General features: G+C 36.4%; 2 protein-coding genes across 3 annotated transcripts in view; one reads left to right on the forward strand and one right to left on the reverse strand.

Annotated features, from left to right (window-relative positions):
* Positions 1-216: 216 nt before the first annotated feature.
* On the forward strand, positions 217-12990 carry LOC124645548 (probable phytanoyl-CoA dioxygenase). The gene is made up of 8 exons (XM_047185361.1): positions 217-705; positions 2623-2742; positions 3331-3442; positions 6736-6891; positions 7412-7561; positions 8988-9131; positions 11856-11993; positions 12585-12990. Exons 1-8 carry the CDS (start codon positions 671-673, stop codon positions 12636-12638), a joined length of 909 nt encoding a protein of 302 aa, XP_047041317.1. The 5' UTR covers positions 217-670; the 3' UTR covers positions 12639-12990.
* The window catches only part of LOC124645547, a 64761-nt gene continuing 63819 nt past the window's right edge, over positions 12984-13925 (reverse strand). For both annotated transcript variants that reach the window (XM_047185360.1, XM_047185358.1), the window contains one exon: positions 12984-13659. In XM_047185360.1, coding sequence (XP_047041316.1) covers positions 13652-13659 — 8 coding nt within the window. In that variant the 3' untranslated portion in view covers positions 12984-13651. The remainder of the gene's footprint in view (positions 13660-13925) is intronic.

Here is a 13925-nt window from a genome sequence, read left to right on the forward strand (position 1 = left end):
GCTCCGCATCAATATAAATACAAAATATCAATTTATTACGAAGTTAGCCCCGTATTATCAGTGTGAAGGCCACCCGATTTTATTATTATTGAATTTCAGTTAATTTTAAACACGATTTAATTATTGGTTCAGTAGGCTAGGAATAGTTCTGTTAGGTAATTATTTATAACTATTGCCAATAAATGTCACAGATTACTATAATAGTTACATAAAGGTCCTCTTTAACCGAGAACAGTGATATCAAAAGACTTCACAAATAAAAAAAAAAAACGAAATGAATGCCAACAAGATTTCCTTGCATACATAGTTACAAATGAAGCTAATATAAGCGTGTTAAAATAGATATAGAACAAAGTTTTAGAAATGGAGTCGCGTTTTACCTTTTAAGTACGGAACCCTAAAAACCAAAATAATAGACAATTAACAATTATGGGCATATCATTACTTAATTAACATCCATTTACAAAATCCAAAGATTTGTCTATAGTGTAATAGTGGATTCCGAACCGACTGTACGACTTTACAACAATAATATTAAACGCAATAAAACAAATTATTATTTAAAACAACAAATAAAAATAAACTTTTGTGACTGTGTGTTGATACAAATAATAATAATTAATAATTAGTTACAAATAATACAAATAATATTTATTTCGTTAATCGTGTGATGGCGAACAGGAATTTCAAGATTATTCCGAAATGGTAAGTTAATATGTTAATTTAATTATTATTCAATCAAAAGCAGTTTAGTTTGGTCAGGTCAGTTTATCAGTATTTAGGGCCTTTAAAGGTAAACAGGAAATGGATATTTTGATGTACCTATGCACAGTGCCGGTTTTAACTCTACCAGCGCCCTGGGCGAGATTTCTATGGCGCCCTCCAACTGCAATTCAAACCCATACGAAAAACAGAGACATACACAGGTATTTACCGATTGCGCGAGCGAAGCGAGCGCGAATTTTTTTAATAGTTAACAAGTCAAAGCAAAAATTACGTAAAATCGTACATACGTTATTGCTGGTTGGTTAATGCAAAAACACGGAAACACAGCTTCTGATAGCGCGAGCGAAGCGAGCGCGAAATTTTTTGTCATGTTTTAGAACTCAAAACAAAAATTACTCAAAATGTAGCCCAAAAGTACATAACTCTTTGTTGGTGTTGGCGTCTATGTATTAAAATTTTGGGACTTAAAGTAGTACCGTAAATAAAAAAGTTCATATGGAAACTAGAAGTTACTTTCTTATTGATAAAAGGACTTAAAAACGACGCTACCTTTTTGCTAGGGTAGACTAAAAATGTTGAAAAAAACAACTGTAAAGTGAAGCAAACCCGAAATTTTTTGAGTTTTGGATCACTATAAGTCATAACCGTATATAATAAAAGGCAACTGTAAAGTGATGAAGCCGCGAGCGAAGGGAGCGCGAATTGTTTGAGTATTGGGAAATTAAAAAGTATATGTGATAAAAAATCTCAGTACAAAGTAAAGAAAACGCGAGTGAAGCGAACGCGAAAATTTTTGAGTTTTGGGACATAAAAGTAGTGTTTGTTCGAGAATTTCTCAAATTTAACGCGGACATTTAACACAAATTAAAAAAAACCGTGATTGGATCGACAGTCAGCTGTATGTGTTTGTTTCTTCGGTACTCCAACTTTTTGTTAGATTGAGAACCCCCTAAAAGTAAACGCAGAATAAATTAGAAATTAATAAAGAAGAAACCGCGAGCGAAGTGAGCGCTTTTTTTTCTTCGACGTCTGCAGCAAATTTGCTTGTCTTTTTGACATTTAACAAGGCTAACCTTCCATATAACGCAAGCAATCCCATGTTTATTATTTTTACAGGCTAGGAATTGACTTGGTTGGTGTTTTTAAAGATTGTTATTGAAAAACCTATTTGACTTCTAATCCTCTCAAATCGAGTGATCGTCTTCTGGAATCTAATGTCCTAGGCCTGTATGGCCTTTGGACAAATCTAACGCGCCCGGCATTATACGACAATACATTAGTTTCATTGAAATTTCTTGGTCCAGGAGCGTACCGCGGCGCCCCTGAGCCCGCGGCGCCCATACATTTGAATACAGTTCTTGTAAGTTGCGATCTTTGATGAAATTTAAAACAAAAATAGGAGTAACATTCTGATCAAGGACTGGTTGGGGGCGCCTGCGGCGCCCCTTACATTCGGCGCCCTGGGCCGTCGCCCAACCGCGCCCTACCCTAAAGCCGCTACTGCCTATGCAGTACCTAACTAGATGTTTTGAAAATAGATCTCCAGAATTCATATGCAGTTTGAATACCTCTAGGTACTGGAATCTGATTGTTTATTTAAGTCCCTTCTAACACCGCAAAATGTCATTTACCTGACACAATAAGATTTGACACGAATATGATACCTGTCTTTTACATGGAGTGCCTGCCTGTCTGACTTTTACATACCAGTAATCCGGGCCGGGCAACCGTAGCCTTTTCCCAACTATGTTAGGGTCGACTTCCAGTCTAATCGGATGCAGCTGAGTTCCAGTGTTTTACAAGGAGCGACTGTCTATTTGATCTCCTAAACCCAGTTACCTGGTCAATCCCATAACTCGGTAATATAGTAGCCCATTAAATAATATTGTATACCAGGGTGAGTTCGGAGTCATCAGACAAGTACCCCCTGACTCCGGAACCACTGAAGTTCTACAGGGTTAATGGATACCTGGTCATCAAGAAACTGTTCGGCTTACAGACTTTGGATAGCTACAGGTAAGTTATCTTTTATCATGGATAACAATAACCTATCTGTATGTAATGGATTTTTTTTATGCCTTAATAAGAAAGTAAACGGCATCGATAATAACAGATTCGGGCTAGTAACAACAGCATCCTAATACAGTGGCGGAGAATCTGTACTCTCCTACATTTAGGCATTTTGTGAAGTTGGTGATGAGAATAGCGTGAGGGTCAATTTGTGTTGTTTAATTATTTTTATCTACTAACAATAATTATTAGATGTGTTTTTACTAACAAAATGGACTGTATGTTGAACTACTAATCAAAGTCCGTGGACGGCGGTCGCGCATGCAATGGGGCAGTTTTAAACTTTTAAGATAATCTGTGGTATTACTTATATAAGAAGATTTTTGTCTTCTAACGTTCAACATCAGCTCGAAGCAATTCCTGCATATTCCATTCGATACATCTAACTAAGTTATTGCTGGGGAGTTTGTTGCGCCACTTCTTCATCTTCGCAGCAAAAACAATTTTTTTTATTTGACGTTCGAAAACTGCTGATTTGCAGCCAAGTTTGAATAAATCATTTTGAATTGATTGATGATAATCTGGTATCGACAGGCAACGTTTTACTGACGTGTGCGAGGGTCGGGTGGAGAAGGGCCGAGTCACCGTGGTGAAGGATCGCTCGCTCAGCACCCATCGTACCAGGCCTGAAGATTACATCAACAAGGTAATTATTTTAAACATACCTAGTTACTATAGTTCGGCCATTCAGAGAATGCGTTCCTGACACGTCGCGATTGAACTGACGACGTAACTTTGCAATGGCGTTGCAGTTACGATAAAAATATTTTTGCTGGTTGTTTACCGTTTTAACAATTGAGGAGCATTAAAACAACATTATTATATCAATAATCAATGAATGTTATTACGTCGTCAGTTCAATCGCGACGTGTCAGGAACGCATTCTCTGAATGGCCGAACTTAATGGGAAGGTTGTGAGGTATAAGGATGTTCAGGAATTGATAATAAATAGGTGGAAATGGTGGGACCTGTACCGACGAGTTAGGCTTTTAGATTAAAGAACAGGCACGATTCTGCTAATTTTACTTAAGCGACATACGATTCACATCCGACTGAGATCCAATCACGACTCAATTACGATAAACATTTATCATTCACCATTCATCATATCCTTTTCTGTCATTCAATACCTAATGAATCATTTTGTTTGCAAATGATTTACGATTGCAATAATATGATTGTAGAGCAAACTACCGTACAGACCAAAATGGCAGACCAATCGCAAAACAATCGAATGTCGTTGGAATACGATTGGTCTTATATAAGTAGCAGAATGCCCGATGTGGTTAAAACTGCTATTACGATTCAATTTTGACATTATTAACTTAGCAGAATCGGGCCCCAGTCTTCTGAAATAAAGTGGCGAGCGTGAAGATATTTACACTTCTTGAAGTTGAATAATAGGAACTGTGGCATTGAAAAAAAATGTTGCTGAAAATTTTACGCGGCCAAATAGGTACCTACTTAGGTAAGTCATCATCATATTATATAACAACTATGTTGGGGTCGACTACTAGTCTAACAGGTCAGGTAGATAGCTAAGTGCCTACATTTAAAGTTGTTCGGACGTAGGTAGTGTATTCTAGCTTTGTTTCGTCGGTCGTAATATATAGTTTAGTGTCCGTACTATTGACCGTCTCCGACATATATATTTTTTATTATTTTGTAAGTAATTTAGACAAACCTGAATAGCTATTTTGAACGTCATTAGTCTTATTTTGCACAAAGGTCAACTTGTTAAACATAGCCTCAAAAGGAAAAAAAATAAAAGGTACAGGTATGGCATTTTGAGGATAACAAACTAGCATAGAAACGATTTGACGTGCTTACCTAAATAGAAAAAAAAAACATAACATACGTGAACATAACGTGACGATTTTAAAGGAGCTTGGAGAAGGCTAGTACTTACTCACTCATTATTTTTCTTCTAATAAAAAGATAAAAGAAAACTTATTTTGTTAAAACATGGCCCCCAAACACATCATGAGCCATTATTTTGTTATACAGAACAGAAACATCTCAATATCCGGAGCTATTGTCATGATTTTCGAAATGCGAAATGTAGGCCTCGAAATCCTTTGCCAAAACGACGCACGGTACCAAAACTCCCCTAAATTCTTTCTGGTACGAAATCATGAAATGACCCTCCCGCTATGGGTGCAGCGTGAGGGAGTGTCAGACTCTTACTGACTAAAACCCACCATGTTCCTTCTTGAGCCCTTCATGTACCAGGGCCGCAGTAACTCTTTCGAACAATCCCGCAGCCCCGATACGAGCCTACTTTAGTTACCTACCATTAAGTTCTTGATTCGCAGAAGTGTAGGAACCTACTTATGTAACTCTTTTGTTTTTCTTTTTTCCCATGGATATAATACCACATAAAATAATCCTATAGGTACCTACCTCTTTATTTCAGATTCTTATCTGTAATGTAACCTTCGCTTCGTTTTGTTAACAAAATTTTTACGGTGAAAAACATAATTAAAGATGTTTTTAAGGAAGCTACGATTTATATTTTATAATCTAACTTTATTAAGTACCTACATAATGCTATAGGTACCTATATGTCAAATTCGAAATCAAATGAGGCTACAAAACAGCATTTTTCAAAAGACAGCCTCCAAAACGCCCACACTTCACCACTTCCTAAGTGTTTTTTTGCTGGGAAGAAATTTTAATTATATAGGTACCTACGTTTTATTTCAATGTTTGTCTAAATATATAATTTAAATAATTAAATTAACAATGTAAAAAAAATACTCTTAAAATATCTCATCAACATGCAATTTGCATTAAATACGTAATTGGTGTGAGAAAAAGTTTTTTGCATTTATTTTACTATTTTAATACATTTTCTTAATTAAATTATTACCTAAGCAGAAACATTTTCCAGATATACCTACCTATTACATTTTTGAAATAACCTACTTTATATTAGTTACATTAAATGAACAAATTAGGTTTTGTTGTAATTTTCATCAATAATAAATCTAATAAAACCTTCAAATTAATTTGCTAAATAATTAGTAGGAATATTTATTACCATGCAAACTGACAATTAATAAATCATACTGTTAATTAACTTGTAGGTAACTATTATAGTAATCTGTGCTTGTAGTTAATAAATTTAGTCGAACATGATTTTATTACCTTACAAAGAAACAACGCTTACAAAATAGCGATCCCAATTGAAATTAGGGTGCGTCTACACGGTACAAGTAGCTTGCGCATGTTGAGGCACATGCGTAGGTTACATGCATTTTAAAAACGTGCGGGTCTAGCGACTGTACCAAAGCAAAATACCAACCCGCGTCCTCTTGTCACGTGTCTCTTGCGCATGTTAACCCTACCTATTAGTATTTGGGAACTCAAGGGTCCCCTTTGTTCGTCACAGAGCAGTTCGAATGAAAGTCATTAATACGTGTAACCATGTATTCGTCTGGCCGTCATCGATACATATATTATCACTATAAGCTATTCACACCACGGAGGAATAATCTTTTACTCGAAACCTTTATAATAATGTAGTTTTGTGTAAAGTAATTATTCGTGTCCGTTGGAAAAAAGATGTGTTCCATAGAAGAAATGTCTATATGAAACATAATACAATTCTCGGGTTGCCAGCGCAGTGGCGTTCGGAAACGCCACAAGTACTTGCGCCGCTCATTACAACGGCTCTTTGCCCTCAAAATTATTCAGGGATTCCTGTCAAATGATAAACGACTCATTAATAGAGGGAAAGTAGACCAACATCCAAACATTTCGCCCATTCTCCTTTACCTAAGATAGCTCCCAAAACGCCTGCCCTTCACCACTTCCTATGTGAAGAAGAAGTGGTGGAATAGACTCCCCAGCAACACAATTCTGTCTGTATAGTTTGAAGAACCGTTGAAATTGATCATTTAATCTAATCTTAATAACCTGATGTTTCTCCAACAGATCCAAGAACTCCTCTACGATGAAGTATACAGCACGTACTCCGAAGACCCTCGGATGCTGCACATCGTCTCGCAGCTGATCGGAGAAGACCTGACAGCTGTCAACTGCATGCTCATCAACAAGCCGCCGGGGACGCATGAACATCCACCACATCAGGTGAGGAAAAATTTCACTCTCAAATGAACTATATGCAGATATGTCATATCTTAGCGAATCGTTGTCCTCATAGCTGAAAAATTTCCACTGCTAGACAAAGGCCTCCCCCAAGCCGGAAGAATTTGCCAACAGAATTTACCAGTGAAATCATAATAACCTGGCAAATTAATAGCCTGAATTCAGGATCTATTTACAATTGTTAGATAAGGTACCTGTGGTTATGATAAAACCAGCTCATGATATAAACTCGTATGTACCTCTTACAATCCAAGATGAAGCTGATATTCCTTCACATATTTAACTAGGTAGAGTTTATCCAGCAATTAATAATTAGGACCCTTTCTTTATGAAGCTTATTGGGAAAAGTCACTAATTTCATTAGAGTCCTCGCCACGGCTCAAATCCGGCGAAAAATTGTGGAACTAGGTACTTTGCATTTTTGACACTAGCGCCGCGTCTATCGGCCTTGAGTTGAGCCGTGGGGCGGACTTTGCAAGATTAACGTGCTCCCATTTAACAGGACATACTATACTTCCCATTCCGGCCGGCACACAAGATCCTAGCCACTTGGACGGCCATAGACCCGGTGAGCAGAGACAACGGCTGCCTCTATATGTTGCCTGGGTCACATAACCCGCCCGTCTTGCATGAACACACAGATCATGTTAATGTGAGTACCTCAAGTTATAAAAAATACATGTCATCTCCTGAGCCTTTTCCCAACTATGTTGTGGTCGGCTTCCAGTCTAACCGGATTCAGCAGAGTAGTGTTTTACAAGGAGCGACTGCCCTATCTGACCTCCTCAACCCAGTTACCCGGGCAACCCCATACACCTTGGTTAGACTGGATACCCCTAGGTTAGCCAATATATGTACTTACCTAAAACCTCCTAAGTCTGACTATACTAATACTATGTTGAAAACCGCATCAAAATCGATTTTGCCAAACGCGAGATAATCGCGCACAATACGGGTCGAATTGAAAAGCTCCTTTTGGTTATTTTTTTTAAATTCAGGCTCTTTGGTTTTTTTCTCTTGCCTTATCTTATGGGAGCGAGCACACATTTCAACTCAGAAAGTAATCGTTGACATATAAGTTCAAGACATTCAAATTATGTATAAAACTATATAGCTACCTACTGCAATGCACGATTACCATCCGTGTTCAAGCTAATTTGTGTGACCTAAGGTCACATTAGGGTCAATCCCCACTGAAAGAGCAGCGGCCGGCAGCGGCCGGCAGCGGCCGTAAATGCAAGTGATTGAGCGCGAGCGCCGCGCTCTTACATTGTCCGTGCTCTTACGGCCGCTGCTCTTTCAGTGGGAATTGACCCTTATTGTAATTAATTTAATAGGTAAAAACGAACACAAAAAGTAAAATACTCAACTGCAGAAACGTTTTTAAGTAAAATAAAAAAGGTACAGTATATATTTTCTTTATTTTTAAAACTCGTTGAAATACTAAATGCATTGTTTATGAGGTCCGTTTTCTCACGTTTATTATATTGTTAGCCAAACGAAATTACGATTAGGTACTAAGTCTTAATCATAATTCATTCTCTTCTCTTCTAATAACTTAAGTGCCGAAATACTTTTTAACTAATCTCCTTTTTACCAGCCTAATTCATAGATTAATTACCTATTTATACCTAATTTGACCTAAACATGCCTTTGAATTTTTTTAGAAGGTACTTTGTACTCAATCCTTTTTTAGCATTCCATATGTTATACGGGTGGTACATAATACAGTCTACGACACATAGTCATACATATATAGTCTAGGAACAATATGAACCGTATAGGGCACAGCTAATCTGTCTAGTCCCTTAAAAAACTTTTGTTGATTATTTGCTCCATTAATGCCCAAGTCTCCCATGAGAGTGAAAGAATAGTGAGTGCACTTGTGTCTGCGCAAATGCTCGTGCACTATTATATGTCCTGCGCAGCTGGCTGATCGCCTTATATGAGAAGAGCCGCCATGGACGCCATTATTAATGCCCAAGTATCACATTTAAATTCAAAGAAAACGGTCATTTTAGTAAAAATATCAATGATTATGCCTATTGTCCAAAAGCCTGTTAACTTTCCTCTTACAGCAAGCGAAACTGTTTTTCTTCGGGCTGGTGAACACTGGACAACTGGCCCCGGAGCACCAGCGAGTCCACCTCGAGATGGAGCCAGGAGACACGGTGTTCTTCCAGTCTACCATCGTACATGGGTCGAAACCTAATGTTTCTAAGGTGAGTGGCTTGTAATGGTTTTGTGATGGGCTTTACAACGGGTATGTCTTAGTGTTTAAATCATATCGTAGTGCAAGTAACACTGACAGAAAAGATTTCAAAGTAGACCGTAGATTTTACTAAACTTTCTAGTCCTGGTACTTTTCTAGTCATTTTTTGTGAGGGTATTTTTTTCAATTATATTTTAGAAGCTTAATTATGGTTATACAGGGTTATTGGTAACACACTGGCAACCTTGCAGGACTGTATTGCTAACATCATAAACTACAACTTTTGTTCTATGACTTTTTTATAAAACATAATACATTTGCCAAAAACAAACCTACAAGATTTCATTGTTCTATCTAACACATTTCAACTCTATTTTGCTGTCGAGATGTGCACGCCCCTACAATTTATTTACCAACTAAAGGCCCGATCGAGACCAGTCGAGCGATTAGTCGACCTTAGAGTGTGCGGATGAGTCGAGATTATCACACATTACAATAAATTCGTTTGGTGGAGGGTTTGCATTTTTAGAAAGAATGCAAGATTAGTATTAAAGTATGAGTAATTACCTAGTTATACTTTTGAATTGGAAACTCGCTACGCTACGATTTCCCGCCTTTTTACGAAAAGCTCAAATAAAAAATAAAAAAACAAAATATCTTCTTCTTCACGTACTGTGTGCCTCGGTGGACGACCACTATCCCTGATGGCATGCCGAAATTGCCCGTAATCTCGTAACCGCTGTGTGGCGGCTAGCATTGTCTAGGTCAGCGGTTCCCAAATGGGGTTCCGCGGAACCCTGAGGTTCCGTGACAGGCCCTCAGGGGTTCCGTGGAAAATTCAAGATTTCCATATGGTAAATCGTTTCACTTTTAACAATATTAATTATAATTCATTTTCAATTAAATTGTTTTAAATATTGCATTCCAAAATTCCATTTAGGCATCATGTAGGTGGGTACCACTCGGGAGTGTAAGTACGCGTCAAGTGGCGGGGGAAGTCCACGGCAGCAGATAATTTAATTCCGTTTTTTACAAATTGTAGATTAACTTAATAACTCCAGGTCTTCGGCAATCGGCAAAAATAGGTAGCGAGTCGGCCAAAAATCACCGCATTTTTTGGGCTTATTTCATCGCCAGGATTATACGTTTTCATACATTTGATAGGACGTGAAATGACACGGCATACGAGTATTTCCAGTGGTTATTTTTACCATGAATCAAAAAGTGACATTATTTCGAATTTTTGCACCTCCGCGAATTCGAAAATTTCGCGCTCGCTTCGCTCGCGACTCCATGTTACATGTGATGCTTTTATGTTCGTTTAATTGCTCAAGTATCCAACACCGAAAAAATTTCGCGCTCTTCCGTTGAGGTTTCCTTTGATGTTTATTTTTTATTCCTCTGGTTCAGAAAAAGCAATAGCGCTTCTTATTCATTTGCATTTGCTTTTTTGTGTGGATATTGTACTTTTTGAGACCTTATTAGTTTACAGTGGTTTTGTTTATTTTGTGTAGGTACTTAAACTAAAAAAAAATCGCGCTCGCTTCGCTCGCGATATCGGCTGCCACTAAATGCCTTTCAATGCCAGCGGGTGTTTAGAACTTCTTCTTTTAGTTAAAAAAAATCGCACTCGCTCGCCTCACACCTGTACAAACCTAATCTATTTTTTTTTGCGTTTACTTTGTCAGTCTTCAAACTGAAAACTATTCGCATAATGCACAAAGTCAAGGGCGGCTAAATTGTTTTCTGGCCCGTGTGGTAGATAGCCATGCTATGCCTGAGTATACTGAATATGTCTCTAACCATGTAACCATTTGGTGCGCTACCACACGCTACAAGCCGTACCTAAGTGTCTTTACGTCTTTAGTTTACTTCTTACTTAAGCTAAGGTTCCGCCGAAAAATGGTGAAACGAAAAGGGTTCCGAAGCCAAAAGAATTCGGGAACCGCTGGTCTAGGTGTAGGGATGTTTGGGAATCGTATGGCGTATTGGCGACAGGCTTCCGAAACATTGTCATCACACCTAGCAAGCATTCGCACCATTTCCGTGTACTCGACATTTGAATATCGATACGCCCCATACTGTAAAGATAATTACGTTCGCACTACCGAATTTCGCTACAAGAACACGTATGACGCGACGCGGGCGCATAACAATGATTGACGGTTCGTAAATAGGTCAAGTTCAAACGCTCCCCCGCCGCCCGAGCCCCGCTCCCCTCCGCTTTTGTACTACTATTTACCTAACTAGCGCTTCTTTTGCTTCGCATAGACTTCGTAGGTAAATTTTAGAGCGTACACTTGAAATATTTTAATTTTTGTGTGAAAATTTTGATGAACTAAAATCTGAGAATTATTAAAAGTCGTAGAACAGAAGTTTTAGTTTATGATATTAGTTATATGGTCCTGAGAGGTTGTTAGTGTGTTACCTATAACTATAACCCTGTATAGATGAAATAGCTTTGAAGACCCTTTGACTTTGAAGACTGGTAAATACCATTGGTGGGTAATGGTATTTTCCGGTTTTCTTCTTCCTGCCCTATTCCCAAGTTATTTGGGGTCGGCGCAATATGTTTTTTGGTTCCATTTCTGACAGACGTCATAATAACATCTAATGGTATTTCGCAGTAAAAGTAAATTATCACAAAGACCCAATAAAATACCACAAAGACTGTCATCACATTATTTTAACAAGTTACAAGTATATTATTATCACATTATTTAATTTCCCCCAGGCATACCGCAAAGCCATGACCTGTCACTTCGCGAGTAGTGAATGTCAGTATATCGAGGTGGCGGGAACACGTCACGAACAACTGGCCAAGCAGATGGAAGCCGAACTACGGAGGAGAGGCAGCGATCTTAGTTATGTTGTGAGTGGACCTTATGTACCTAACTATAAAATTACCAATTTATAACTAACAAACACTAATAGATAACTATGAAGTTTTCCATGCTCTTATTCCGCCATGCTCTTATTCCGAGCGACAACACCCGGTTCTTACGGGCACCGTTGCGCCCGTAAATATATTGATCAATTGAACGTGAAAAATTGATTGTTTGCGTATAGGCACGCCCGGTTTTGCAAAAAGTAACAAAAAGCTGATAGTGTGTAACAAATACTGTCCGTAGTGTCTACACACGCCACCTTATTATAAAACGTGGTTTTAAAACTTACTAGCCTTTTTACCAGGTTTAAATCGCTGTCCCAAATAAAGTTAGTGGACTAAACCTATTACTAAAGCGGGTACCTTTTAAAACCACGTTTTATAATTAGATGGACTGGGTTTAGTACGTCATTCTTTGAATTAATAGTTAAGACTCTTTTAATTATTTTTTTACAATTTACTTTACCTACTAATAGTTATTCGCATTTAATTTTTTTTCATGCTGAAAACATAGTTTATTTTAGAAAATCTTATTTTTCTTCAGCAATATTTTCCTAAAACTTTCTTTGTTTCCAGGATATGTGGCGTATAAAAACAAAACAAGTGAAGGGGGTAAGAAGCAATTTGTGATGAAATTATATTTTTAATAATAAGTAGGTAAATATTTATAATTTAAGTGATACCTACATCTACTAGTAAATGTACCCATATGCAAAGAAGGGTTGTAATTTTTTTTTATTTTTTCATATTTTATAAAAATAACTTATTTTAATTTTGGTCTAAGTCCTTTTAGTATATTTAAGATAGTTTAATTCGACATGAAGCTTTACCTATTCTATGTTTATCATTTTAATGCGAATTGTCGCTGCATATTTAATGTATAAATGAATATAGTGACAATATAATTTCCCAGGTCATGAATATACATTGTAAATATTAAATAATAGGTATGTGCTATAAATAAAACAATGTCAATAAATTACAAAAATATTTTATTTCTTTTACAATCTTAGGTACGGTACAACTTATACTACATACGTTGTAATACTCAGGTTCGTTTATTTTTAAGTTATCGGGCTCAGAATATTTAAATTATATTTTAAATTCTTATCTCTTGTTAAAGTTATTTTACTATTTAAGTAACTTACAACTAACTATTGAAAAATTCCCCGTTTGTTGTTATATTACTTTTTTTCAATCTAAAAATAATATAAAACTTAAATTAATTCAGCTATCGCAACGTAGATGGCGCTGTGAATTTGTCTCATATTTACTAACACTTAATTAAAATGTATAACATTAAAATATATAATAATATACATATACTAATCTCAATTAAAAGAACTTATTTGTCAATTCTTAAAGCTACAGTGCAAATTTACAGCGAAGTATTTTTACATAATATTTACATCATTTTTTTGTAAAAGAAGAAAATAAAATAATTAAGTACAATTACAAGTGAAAATAACTTATTTTTTAAAACTGTGACATGAGACTAGATCTGGTTTGGAAATAAAAAATATAAAATAATTATATTTCGTGAAAAATTAATAAAAAAATATCTTAAAAACAAATCGGTGCTTTTTAAAGTTACAGAATATTGTTGGTAACTAGTAATAGTCAGAAATTCATCGTGGTCTCCGTCAAAAATCTGCAAACAAACAAACCGTGGACATAAAATAAATTTATAAAAAAAAAGAAAAAATCTAGAAATTTCGGTAATTAACTAAATAATAAATATATTGTTAAGATCTGGTCATTTGTCAGTGTAAAAACTACATTAAAATAATGTGCCATTGTTATTCTAAATTGTGTTAACTTTTTAAACAAATATTATAATTTTTCCTTCTTTTAAAAGTCATTTATTTCATCACAAAATATTATGTAATGCATTCAACATGTCAATTTCCACAATAA

Source organism: Helicoverpa zea, unplaced genomic scaffold, assembly GCF_022581195.2.
Source record: "Helicoverpa zea isolate HzStark_Cry1AcR unplaced genomic scaffold, ilHelZeax1.1 pri_000016Farrow_1_scaff_6_deb, whole genome shotgun sequence".
Taxonomy (NCBI): Eukaryota; Metazoa; Arthropoda; class Insecta; order Lepidoptera; family Noctuidae; genus Helicoverpa; species Helicoverpa zea.